The sequence below is a fragment of the Tyto alba genome, unplaced genomic scaffold (assembly GCF_018691265.1).
Source record: "Tyto alba isolate M040663 unplaced genomic scaffold, T.alba_DEE_v4.0 Super-Scaffold_48, whole genome shotgun sequence".
NCBI lineage: Eukaryota > Metazoa > Chordata > Aves > Strigiformes > Tytonidae > Tyto > Tyto alba.
The window spans coordinates 1,977,720-1,989,345 of NW_024881324.1; the positions used below are offsets into that span (position 1 = coordinate 1,977,720).

Consider the following 11,626-nt stretch of genomic DNA (forward strand, 5'->3'; position numbering starts at 1 on the left):
GAAAAGCAGAAAACATATTTTTGTGCAACATTTACCTGAAAGAAGCAGGATAGGCGATTAAACTAATTTGTTAGAGCCACTGCATCTTGAAATATGCACAAAAAAAATCATCCTTTGTGTCTCATTGCAAAGTTGATTTCTGAAGCAGGAACAAACTAGACTTTTAAAAACGAATTATCACTTAGAATTTTGAAATTTGAAACACATCTTTTACACTGGATTTCATATTTAGAATATTTTTGTTTTGTTCTAGGAGGGAAAACAGGCTTCCCTAGCCGCTGACTTTTCTATCACACAGTTTAAACACATAGGTAGGCTGCTGATGGTACATGGTCGAAACAGTTACAAAAGATCAGCAGCACTTGGTCAATTTGTCATGCACCGAGGCCTTATTATTTCAACTATGCAGGTATTTAAAACTTTGTTTTCTGAATAGTTAAAACCACTATGTCTTTCTTCGAAATGTCACAGAATCTTAATCAACCAGTATTGTTATTTTTTTCTTTATTGTAATGTCTTGTATCTAGAATTATATTAAATATATATCATTATCTGCTTTTTGTAGGCTGTATTTTCATCAGTCTTCTATTTTGCATCTGTTCCCTTGTACCAAGGATTCCTAATGGTAGGGTAAGTCAAAACTATCAGGTATGATATCTGGTAATAAATATAGGAGACTAACTTGTTAAATACCATCTTGTAGTTGGTGTCTGCCACGTTTTTCATACATTTACCATTGGTGTGCTACCAAAACCTGGAATGAATCTACAAAGAAAGGTCAGACTAGGCTGAATATGCACTATATGCACATACTATATTTCACATACGGGGTGAAAACACCAGAGGAAATCTGCCAGACCAGGTTCAGCTGTTACAGAGATTGCCATACAAGCTTCAGTGAGAATCACAGATTCTCCTGTTAAAAATGGAGCTGAAGCTACTGACGATGAAATTTCCTCTGAGAGTGTGCTACCCATAGATTTCCGTTCGGGTGAGTGTGTGCAGGATTAGGAGCACCCTGGTTATGTTGCAGAAGCTGCTTTGGTAATACAGTTCCACAAGTCATACAGCTGAGGGATATGCATATATTCAGGTTTGTCCCTGCTCTCTGCCCCTTCTGTCGTAAGAGCTTCTTTTTATCCTCCTTGCAAACAATAACAACTTAAATCAATAGTAGTGTAAATCAAAGTCTAATTACAGCAGCCTGCAGAGGCAAGCAGTAGACCTCTCCAAAATGTCTGTAAATAGTTGTGCTAAGTTCTAGGAAAGTACATACTAAAGTATATATCTGGCATGTGCTTACTAAAATCCAAAGCCACTTACAGAGCTGCTCAGACTTTTGTTCACCCACCTACCCATACCATGATGTTCAGAATATAGTGTTCATTTTTTCTTCACTTTTCACACCATCATCTGTGGATGAATACAAATGTCAGGTCTTTGAACTAGTTGTCCAAAGTGCAAGTGCACAGGGAGTACAGTAACAGGCAATAAGCTTGGGTGATACCCATAGAAGAAAGAAATGTATGTACTGGTTTTGAATGTATAAAAGCTCCGTAACTTCTCCTGACCGGCAGCTCTCAGAAGCACAAGAGCAGGTTGCATGTGTAAAGCTGTATTGGTAAGCTGCCTCAGTACTGGGCAGAAGAACCAGTTTAATTCCACTTACAATAAAAAGAATAATTGAACTCAGTAGATAAATTGACACTTATTTTTATGATATAATTTTAAACTTATGTGCTTTCCTTTCACCTAGGTATGCAACCATATATACTATGTTTCCAGTCTTCTCCCTAGTATTGGATCAGGATGTGAAGCCAGAAATGGCATTGCTATATCCAGAACTTTATAAGGATCTCACAAAGGTATGGATGTCCTCAGTGCTCAGATATGAACAAATGCTGCAATCTCTGGTGTGCAGAACTGGGAATTCTTACATTTTCTTAAGGTACTCCATGCAAGACAGATGCACAACTAATGTAATGCAGACTTTTGCACTATGAAAATAATCTGTGGTACCAAATGTTCCACTCAGTTTTATTCATACGTTCATTAAATCACCAGTGGTTGGACTGAAATAATTCAAACACAAAGGTATGTTGATGTAAAAGTTGGGTTTAGTCTGGCCTCAAAATCTCTCATCTGGCTTTATTTATCCTTCCTTTTTCACAGTTCCCTCTTCCTTTTTAACGAGTAGATTAATTTATAGAATTTTTTTCCCCCTAAACCCCAGAAATTACTACTGACCTTTCCAAAAGCTGACTTTCTTTAAATATCAGATATTGATAACTGATATATCTTAACTGAATCACCTGTAGATACTGCTTTCTGTGTGTTTGCACATACCTGCAAACAATGAACGTGTATAATTTCTTTACCCACAAAAGTGAAACAAATCCGAATATTCTGTTTTCATAAGTTTTGTGAAAAATAATTGTACTCTATCTTAAACTGTCATCTGGAAAAGTTATGATCCAAGGCAGAAGCAGATAGTCTTTTTAGGGATAGATTCTTTGAAGATGTGTCTAAGAGGTCAAAAGCAGACTGTAGTCAAGGGGGTCCAAACGTTTCAGAGCCTTTGTCTTTTTAATTGTACTAAATTAGCTATTAGCTATGTTAGTCTGGGAGAATTTTTACTCAGCTCTTGGAGATCTTGGTTCTCTCTTTCTCCTCTTCAGAATCTTTAAAGTTTCTTTGTGAGATTTTAGCCTATGATTAATCTCAAAAAAGCATGCCCTCATACCTGCTAAAGGCAGTTGTAAGCTTGCCTGTGGATGGAACTTGGAATCATCTTATTTCCAGAGATAGAAGTTACCTGTGCTTGGAAACTGCCCAGCGTGGGTAGATGAATGCAGGCTAAATTTTTTGTTTAGGTTTAAATGACAGTTCTTGGAGATGCTGAATCACTGGCTTTCCCAGTTTACATTGCACCTCTAAATAAGTAGAACCCAAATAATTCTCTGAAGATTTAAAAAAAAAAAAAAAAAAAAAAAGGAGAATGTGGAGAACCGGAGAGAGTACAGTTCAGTGCATTGTGTGGGGCAGGTGATGATCAGTGAATGATTATGGGTGAGTAGTACAGAAAGTTATTTATGTTCTACGCTTGACTTCACTTTTACAAGGTAATCTTATGGTGAGTGTTCGTTACAACAATTTATGATCATGCTGCCTTAGTCGTGGCACCGTGAAGCCTACCTATTTCTGCACATTGTTTTTCAAATTCTAGATACTAAATGCAAACCTCTACCAATGTTGTTAAGCTAGTATTTTTCAAACATGTGCTGCTGACGTGGACTATAATCGTATTCCTGGGAATTGTTTCTTTTCCAGGGTATGCTGCTAGCAATGAGAATGCTTTTTAGATTTTTAAAAGAATAAGATTTGGCACAAGTCATTGACTGACTCTTGCTCTGGTGCAAGAAGAGAAAATCAGCAAGGTTTGGGGAGACAGGAGTGGCCACATCCCCTGGGGGACACACTGGTTCGATGTTACTGTTACTGTGGCTCTGATGGAGTTAGAGCTAGAAAAGCAGATGAAAATTTGTAAGGAAGTACGAGAAAGAGAGCTCTCTGCTTTCATCTCAGAATGATTCACTGCCTGTTGTGCAGCATTCCCTGGAGGCTCAGGAGTGACTTAGCCCTTCTAGTTCCATAAAGGTGAACAAAACTTAAGCTCATTCTTATTTCACAAATCTTGCTAATTGGGCGCTATGATCGAAGGTGGAATCAGTGTCCAGTGCTCAAAGGAAAATGAGTAGGCAGTCATCGGAATACAAAAAAAAATAAATCTACTGTTTCTTTGTGCTTGTACAAGTATTTCTTCCTGTACATTCAGTCTGTCACCAACATTTTCGACTATATACAGAATTACGAAGATGTCTTTAGCACCTCACCATAAACACTGTCTACCCAAGAATATGTTTAGCCTCTACTGAAGTAATAGAAAGAGTTAATTCATCACTTTCTACAGCAATGAAGCACATTTCTTTGAAAAGTGCTGATTCTTGCCTGTTCTAGTGATCACTTCTTTCATGGCAAAATGGCTGCCTTCTTTGCCATTTTATCCTTTTAAATGTGTATCCTTTCAACTCTGCCAGTTCTAACATATTTCATCTGTACCCTCACAGAATGCAAGTCATATGCACATGTACAGAATTTATTCTTTGATTTATGCACGTTTCAATCTATAACGTTCACAGTCACGAGATGATTTAAAACATATTTCATAATAGTTACTTGCTGAAAACTTACAATAGTAATGTTTTATTGTATGAATGCAAATAGACAGTTTATTCAACATTTAGAAGTGATAAGTAATGGCAATTTTGTTTGAGGCTTAGGCCAGTAGGTAGACAATGCTATTTGTCTTGAACACTACATTTTACAAAACAGACATAAAAACATTTTAAATAAAAAATAAACTATTTTTACTGTAATTATCCTTCTGACAATCAGAGCATTGCAAGCTAAAGTATCTTTGCTGTTTAAGGCCTTACCTGTCCTACTCCCAAGTTTAGACTTTGTGTGATTTCTATACAAGTTTACAATGAGGAATCATAAAAACAAGTAGAAGCTTTTTAGCCTGTATCACTTCAAAGACTGCTTATTTTACTTGTAAAATGTCTCTCTGGTGATTAACTATTAAAAATATATGAACCGAGTAGATTTAAAAAAAAAAAAAAAAAAACTTGTTTAACTGTCCTCTCACTTGTTTCCCTTAGGGAAGATCTTTGTCATTTAAGACCTTCCTCATCTGGGTTTTAATCAGTATTTACCAAGGTAGGAGAGAGAGTCCTAATTTTGCTGAACTGAGAATTTTTTGTCTGCTATTAGCAATATTGTTTTTCAGCTGCAGGTTGAATTCCCAAAGCTTAACATTTCATCAGCAGTTATATATATTGCTTTCTGTTTATCTCGTAAATCGATATTCCGGCAGTGTGCCAGGCCTATTAAAAATGCGGTGTGGATTTGTATATTTATTGATGCGTGTCGCCTAAAAAAAGGACATGTTTTTAATTAAATGCTAATCCAGAAAAATTTTAATGAGTGCTTATCACATTGCATATATTTACACAGTAGTTTTCTTTCATGGAATGACAGAAGTACCATTGAAGAAATCTGAATTATGTAATCAGTTAAAAGTAATTACACTTTCAACAGTATCTCATTTATTTGTAGCACTTGACAAAATGAGGTTAATTAACAGTTCATCAGATATGTTGCCCTAAAAGGTGTTGAATTTTCTAATAGTTTTATTTCTTCACAGCTTTACTTCGGTTGTTTTATTTCAAATGCAGAAAGTACAGTAAATATCACATTCTTTTTATAGAAAGATCGATGTTGTTGCCTTATAAAAAAATTACTGGGCAGTTTTTCATAATAAGCAATCAAATGTTCAGTGTGCAGTTGTAAAAACTGGTACACTGAAATTTCATTGCACAGTGTATTGCTAACTTTGTGTGCCTTTCCTAGGTGGCATTCTGATGTATGGAGCCCTGCTGCTTTTTGAATCGGAGTTTGTGCACGTTGTTGCCATTTCCTTCACTGCCCTAATCTTGACTGAGCTCTTGATGGTTGCACTGACCATACGAACGTGGCACTGGTTAATGGTGGTGGCTGAATTCCTCAGTCTTGGCTGCTATGTGGCCTCTCTTGCATTTCTAAACGAATACTTTGGTGAGTAACATTAAAAGTATTTTAGCAAAGAACTGTGCTTTCTATTTTTGATATTTTTTTTTTCTCATTTTTAATTAAGAAGAGGTGATGTTGTGCTTTGTGAAATACAGCTTTCTCCATAGGAAATATGACTGGGTTGAAATTAGGCTTAATTAATGTTGGGTTAAAGTATTCTCGTATCCTTTTCTCCTAGAGTGTCGCAATCTTTGTTCCCATTAGTATGATTTATCTAGAAGATAAGCTTTACGCAAACCATGCATGCTTTTCCCATCCTTGATCTGATCTTGGCAGTCCAAACTGCATACTTTAAATTGGCTTTGAGATTGTCACTGTTGAAATGGCTATGATTTTTAAAAATCAGGATCTTTGACTGAGTTGGTGAATTACTTTGTGTGCCAGACCGAGTGGACCTCATTAGATCTATCCCACAATCTTAAAAGAGATGAAGTATTGCTAGAGAGTGAGGCAGAAGGCTATTAGAATAGATACTTTATATAAGAATCATTGTTTCATAATTATAGTAAGCTTATATTAAGCTTGCTTTGCATTAAACTGCAGTATGCCATACTGTGTCTTAAGGTTCTGCTTGTTCACCGCTCACAAGATGGAAGAACACATTTTATCTGCAAATCTTAACAGTCAAGGATCTGAGCATCAAAATAATACATTCTTCTTTTTGTATCAAATTATCCTTTCAGTAAAAACAATTATCTCAGTCTTAATGCGATTTTACAAACGTGACTTTTTTACAGAAATACATATAACAATTTCAATTCCTCACAAGGAATAGAAGCCAGCTCTTTCTCCCTCTGTTTTCCAGGAGCTGATGAGTAAGGAGTTGTCCTTCTTCAGTTGTCACTTCTCATAGCAGAATTAAATGTTACATGGTAGTTTCTAGGAGTCTCATAGTTCTGCTTTCACTCTCTCATGCTCCAAATGCTCAACACTAGGGTAGAGTATTTACATTATATAATTTTTTTTCTAATCAGTAAATGCTTCACTGCCTGTCACAGGTGTTCTGTTACTTCCCAGATTTCTCAGGAGTCAAATTTTAATGAAAAACCAACCCTGCTGGGCTTGGTACTTGTGTTGCACATTGTTTCAGGTTTGCCAGAGTACCTTTTTCTTTTCTTTGACACTGATGCACAGACTCTTTAATAGATATTATTGGGTTGATCCCTGAATCTCCACAGCCAGCTTACAAATTAAAGGAACAAGCAAGAACAGACACAGGCACTGGCTCTTTAGTCTGAAATTCCAGGCACTTCATAAAGCAGAACTTGCTGCTTCACCTTTGCAAGTCTCTGGCGTTTGTGCCAGGCAGTCCTCCCATCCATTGTAGGTGGTGTTCAGTGAGAAACACTTTTAGGTGGTCTTCACAGATGTGTAAAAACTGCAGGGACTGTGTTTCTTGCAAACCTTTCCGTAGAAGGGGGTGCTTTAGTATCCTCGTGTCTTTGCTGGACGAGTCCACGCAACTGGGTAGATAAATGGTTGCATGCCTGGGGACTTAACTTCTGTGGTTTTCATCATTAGGGGTACTGAAAAGGCTGCAATTTCATGGGCTTTTGTAAAGATGTATTTTACTGTCTGTTATCCATCAGTTAATCTGAGAAAATGAATTTTGATTAATCTCACTTCTGCTTAATGCTTTACTCTTATTTAATTCGTCACATTATAACCAGGGGGAGGGAGCCTTTTTTTTTGCTTTTATTGGTGCATGTAAGGTAGTAGAAACCTACGTGATGATTTACAGTTCAAAGTATAGACCAACTTCCATGTATCAGGGAAAACAATCCAGACCAATAGTGATTGGCTTCGTCAAATAAACTGTTTCTTTCAATTAAGTTACTTATAAGCATCATCTCCTCCCAAAGCAATTATATCGCAAATATGACAGGGCACTCAAAAAGACAAAATTATTTGATACTGCCCTACAGCTCTGACTCCTGAAAGTAAATCGGTTTTTGGGTTTCTGAGTTATTGCACACATTGGCCTTTTTAGGCATGTCTCTGATATATTATGTAGGCTTTTAGTATGTCTAAGCAGGCTTAGGCTAAAACTGTGTAACAAGTTTATATGTTGATCTCTAATATACAAAGTATTTTTAATGAGTGAAGTTGGAGCAGTAAAGCATTTCTTTACTGCATTTTCTGAAGTGAATTTTCATGCACATTAAAACAGTTCTGATCAAGTTGTTTATACGGTAAATTATACCTTGAAGTCAAATGTAAGAAAACTGCCTACCTACTCACAACCTTAAAACATGACCAAATATAAAATCTCTGTATTTTGAAAATGTTTGGGTTTAATTGCTGTTTGAAATATTCCAATTGTCATGTGAAAGGCAGTAATATTCTAGTTAATGCTGCTAACATCTTTTCCATTTTCTTTTTGTGTAGCTAACCTGTTTGGGGGGTTATTTAAATAGAACTTTCATGTTTTCCCTAAATCTATATTTTCATTCTCCCTCTTTGTGAAACAGGTATAGGCAGAGTGTCTTTCGGAGCTTTCTTAGGTAGGTGAATTTTAACTTTTCTTGGAGGTTTTTTTTAAGTCTTTAAAAAATCATTAGAGTAGTAAAATAATTAATATACACATTTGTAAAGAGTGGAAAAAAGCAACAATTCTTCAGGTTACCTGGGTCCTGAGATATTTCCATGATAATTAAGTATGACCTGACCATTGCAAATACGGTGAAAAAATTTCAGCAGCAAGTGTAGAGTGTCACCATTCTTGTTTGTCACAAAAAACAGCTTTTCAGTGTGACTTGTGGCAATATCTCTACATTGTTTTCCCTTAAAATTTTTGAGTTCTAATTTAATCTCTAAGGTTTTAAGAATCATTCAGTCTAGATGTTGTGACTGTTTCAGAGAAAAATAATCTGAGTATGGAATAAAGAATCCAAAATGGTAGCAGAATTTCTGGCTGGGAACTTATAACGGGTAAAAATTATTCTTACTAGTAGAAAAATAAGCTGGTTTAACTTTTTATTATGAGAGTCTTGCTTTTAAACTGAGATTCTCTTTCCCCTAAAATTATTTTGTGCTGCAAAACAGCGTAAGGACCATAAAGGAACTCTGAAGTTCCTGTCTAAACAAAATAGGCAAAAACAAAATGTTGAGGTTAATGTTCTCTTTCTGTTGTTTTGTTGCTTTTTTTTTTTTTTTTCTCAAATTTTGCATGGTCTTGAACAACAGCCCAAGCAAACAGTTCAGGGAGTTGTATTGACTTTGCACTATGGAAGTTCCGCTTCCCATGTTACCAGCTCCCATTACTTTTTTCCTTTTTGTTTCTGCAGATGTTGCCTTTATCACAACTGTGACCTTCCTGTGGAAAGTGTCAGCAATCACTGTTGTAAGCTGTCTTCCACTTTACATTCTCAAGTACTTGAAGCGCAAATTTTCTCCTCCAAGTTACTCCAAGCTTACCTCATAAAAGTAATTATATTCCTCTGGTTTTTCACTCGCACCAGTCTGCAGATTGCACATTCACTGTCCTTTAGTATCCATGGATTGATGTCGGACTAAAGAAATTAAAAAAAAAAAAAAAAGTAAAAAAAGCACGATAGAGCACAAAAAGAGGAGGAAACATCTGACAGGTACAATAACACAGAAGTTACACTAACAAGACTATCAGATATAAACATCTTTTTCACTTTTTTTTTTTTTTTTTTTACATTCAGTTGGTATGATTATAAAATAAAACCGAATTTGACAGCGCTTCTGAATTGGTTTCATTGCTACTGTAAAGAATTTTTTGCTACTGTAAAGGATTTTTTCCTACTGTACTAATCTTCTGCAAGTTGAATTGAAAGTTTCATTATTTATTACATAACTTCCCTTCTTTGATTATTACATAACTTCCTAATTACAGCTCTTTCCTTTAATGTTTATATATGGGAAAGTTCATTCATCCATGCTTACTATAACAAACCTAATACCTGTAAATGCCCATGTCTGTATTAGCAGCTAACTACTATTCCTCACCAGACATTGAGTAATATGCACTATTTGAATTATGTACAGATGTCTGCATAGCACAGTATTATTTTAGGAGCTGTTGTCCCATTCTGTACTCTCCATTTCTGGCACCAGTAAATTACAGATCTGTGATGCTGACAGCAGTTCTTCAAATGCACATTACAGCCAGGTGACTCAAAAGCTGCTTAAAAATTACATGATAAATTCTGTACATAATTCCACTGCACCTACTGATCTGTACAGATATCAAAGACATGGCTGCTCAGTAAATATGTTTTAAAATTCTTACTCATTTTGTATTTGTAAAACTGCAAATAGTGTCAAAGTACATTTCTATATATGAGAAGTCCAGTAAACCTTGTATTAGCTAATATGTTTAAATTGCCTTGTAATCTGTTTACTTAGGTTACTCAGGTAAAAGAAAATAAGACAAACACATGAACATTATGGTAGGAAAATCTGTCATCTTCCAAGCTGTAAATGTTATGTTTTTATAACTTAGTTTGGGTGCAAACTTGTTTAAAAAAAAAAAAATCCAAACATTTTTTGCTTGTTGTGAACTGTCAGAGTTGAGTATCTTGGCTGAGTTATGACACTTTACAGCGGTTGAAGATTTGTTACAGAAGCTCATATACTCTGATACAATCTGAAGGGTCCAAATATTGCATAGTGTAATGGAAAATAGGATATATAGTTTTCCATTGTGATATAACTTTGCTTTCTCACGAAGTACTTATAATGAATCTGTCATGGTCTATTAATCAGCGTAAGGAACAGCATAATTATCCATGCTTTATTTATTAAATATTTATGCGTGTGTTTCTAAAAAACACTTAATATGGATGTCATTTTTATGTTTGACTGTATGCCTTTACAACGTAATTCCTTGTTTAGTCTCTTACAACTTTGCCCTTAGGTCATTATTATATTGGATGAGTGATATTTAAGTGATAAATATAACTACTTCCTGGGAGAGCAGAGGAAACTGCTGCAGAGCTATTTGGACTCCATTAGTTTTTGTTTTGAAAGTTTTTCTTACTAGCTATTTATCTGCCTTTTTTTCTTTAATTTTCATTCCTCATTATAAAAGCAATAAAACCTAATTTCTACCAAATATTACTAATGGTATATGTATTAAATAAACTACTGAAGTAGTGTTTATTTTAATTACACAACACTGCAGATCAGTTGGCTGTCTCTGTAAGGTCACTTCTGTAAAACCCCCACAAGATGTCACTGTTCTTGCATCCTAGCAGGAGCCCTTCTTCATTTTAGGTGGTTTTGGCAAGATACTCTTGGTTTATATTTTTAGTTGAGTCCTGTGGTATTTTTGTTGCCGATTTGCTTTAATTTTCTGGGTTTCCCCAGTAAGCGGTAATCACTTTGCATCGATCAAGACAAGTCACCAGCGTGCAGTTGTTTTGAAGCAGTGATGATGTTTTCTTCAGACCTTTTTGTCCTGTACGTTGTGACCTCCCAACCGTATGCATAAGATTCAATAGATAAGCAGAAGCTCAGAGTTGGTCATCCTTCATCTGTGCATCACATCTTTGACACTAGGCAGAAAATGAAGGTGGGGGGGAGGAAACAAAAAACAAAAACTCAAACAGAAGTTAAACTGGCAGTCTGAAGGTGATAGTGTTACCGTAATACAGCCGTATCCACGTGTACAGCATTTATAGTGTACCTGTCTTAATCCTCAGCATTAAAACTGTGAGGTGCAGTGTGAGAGCACACGTATAGATCCTACAAGCAGATACAACAAGCCTTTCAAAAGCGGAGCCTGCTCTTCCTAGAGTGCCTGCTTTCTTAGGGAATTTTCAACATACAGCAAAGGTCTAGTTTCAGCTAGCGCTTTATTTTGAAGACCGCTGAAGTATGCTGCCCGTGGCTTACCTTGCTCCTGAGGTTCAGTCACCACGAAAGGGTGTATACCAGGAAAGCCTGCTTTCTGCTCATTCATGTG

The 11,626-nt window shown here is 35.9% G+C and overlaps 1 protein-coding gene across 3 annotated transcripts in view; it reads left to right on the forward strand.

Annotated features, from left to right (window-relative positions):
• ATP9B (ATPase phospholipid transporting 9B (putative)) overlaps positions 1–9,279 on the forward strand; it is a 166,512-nt gene extending 157,233 nt beyond the window's left edge. For all 3 annotated transcript variants that reach the window (XM_032998843.2, XM_032998844.2, XM_032998845.2), the window contains 7 exons: positions 254–409; positions 566–630; positions 1,757–1,865; positions 4,722–4,779; positions 5,473–5,676; positions 8,163–8,195; positions 8,979–9,279. In XM_032998843.2, the coding sequence (XP_032854734.2) occupies positions 254–409; positions 566–630; positions 1,757–1,865; positions 4,722–4,779; positions 5,473–5,676; positions 8,163–8,195; positions 8,979–9,115 (762 nt within the window). In that variant the 3' untranslated portion in view covers positions 9,116–9,279. The remainder of the gene's footprint in view (positions 1–253; positions 410–565; positions 631–1,756; positions 1,866–4,721; positions 4,780–5,472; positions 5,677–8,162; positions 8,196–8,978) is intronic.
• Positions 9,280–11,626: the final 2,347 nt, after the last annotated feature.